The sequence below is a fragment of the Gastrolobium bilobum genome, unplaced genomic scaffold (assembly GCF_033153095.1).
Source record: "Gastrolobium bilobum isolate Gb01-03AN ecotype WA unplaced genomic scaffold, APGP_CSIRO_Gbil_v1 utg8697, whole genome shotgun sequence".
NCBI classification, from domain to species: Eukaryota; Viridiplantae; Streptophyta; class Magnoliopsida; order Fabales; family Fabaceae; genus Gastrolobium; species Gastrolobium bilobum.
In genome coordinates this window covers 5,233-6,401 of record NW_026899059.1, presented here as the reverse complement: position 1 = coordinate 6,401, position 1,169 = coordinate 5,233, and the positions used below count along the sequence as shown (strand labels likewise).

General features: G+C 43.7%; 1 protein-coding gene across 1 annotated transcript; it reads left to right on the top strand.

Annotated features, from left to right (window-relative positions):
• Positions 1-240: 240 nt before the first annotated feature.
• Positions 241-870, top strand: LOC133286762 (uncharacterized). The gene has a single exon (XM_061484209.1). The coding sequence runs from the start codon at positions 241-243 to the stop codon at positions 868-870; it is 630 nt and encodes a 209-aa protein (XP_061340193.1).
• The last annotated feature ends 299 nt before the right edge of the window (positions 871-1,169 follow it).

The window sequence follows — 1,169 nt, the reverse complement described above, 5'->3', positions numbered from 1 at the left end:
TCCTCCTTTATCGTTAGTTAGTTTCTTTGCTCCACTGCTCCTTGGGATTCTCCGCAATCTTAGGGAGTTGGTTATTTGCTTTCCCTTTATATAGTTGGTTCACCGTATACAGTATCATCAAAATGAAATTCAATTCAATGCATTTCTTATTTCTGAGTCTTATTTTACATATTCAGTATTTTATTCTTCCGTTGTAAAATGGTATCAGAAGAATTTTAGTTTTTGTCCTTGCCTTTCTTCATGGCTCGTGGCACTAACACCAACACCAACACCAATAATGGTGCTCAATCTTCCGGCTCTTCATCTTCCATTGAAGATTCCGGTAGCCCTTATTTTCTTAGCAACGGTGACCACCCTGGTCTGGTCTTAGTCACCCACTCCCTTACTGGTTCTAATTTTAATTCTTGGTCCCGTGTTATGTCCATTGCTCTTACAGCAAAAAATAAATCCACTTTCGTCGATGGTTCTCTGACTCATCCCTCTCCAGATCATCTTCTTTTCGGAGCCTGGAATCGCTGCAACTCTATGGTGATTTCCTGGCTTCTGAATTCAGTGTCCAAAGACATTGCAGATAGCTTGATGTATTTCATCAACGCTTATGATGCTTGGTCGAATCTACGAACCAGATTTCATCAGGCAAACGGACCCCGCATATTTCAACTCCGTTTCCAGATTTCATCCCTCCAACAAGGTGCTTTACCTGTCAACAGTTACTACACTCGCCTGAAGTCCCTTTGGGATGAACTGCTTGACTATTCTCCCTCATATGCCTGCACTTGTGGGGCTCTCCGATCCATCTCCAACGATCGAAATCAAGAACATGCCATGCAATTCCTTATGGGATTGAACGAATCCTTCATTTCGATTTGAGCTCAGGTTCTTCTCATGGACCCCCTTCCCTCTTTATCCAAGGTTTTTTCTCTGATTTTGCAAGAGGAACGCCAGCGTGAGATTTCTTCTCCCATTCCTCTGGTTCCTGAAGCTTCTCCACCACCTATGGTTGCTGCTGCCAATGGGCCTCCATTCAGACGTCAGAGACCATTTTGCAGCCATTGCAATATCTTGGGCCACACTAAAGAGAAATGTTACAAGTTACATGGCTTTCCCCCAGGTTATAAGCCCAAACAGAACCGGCCCAATACACATCCTCACTCCAATGCCATCATCTC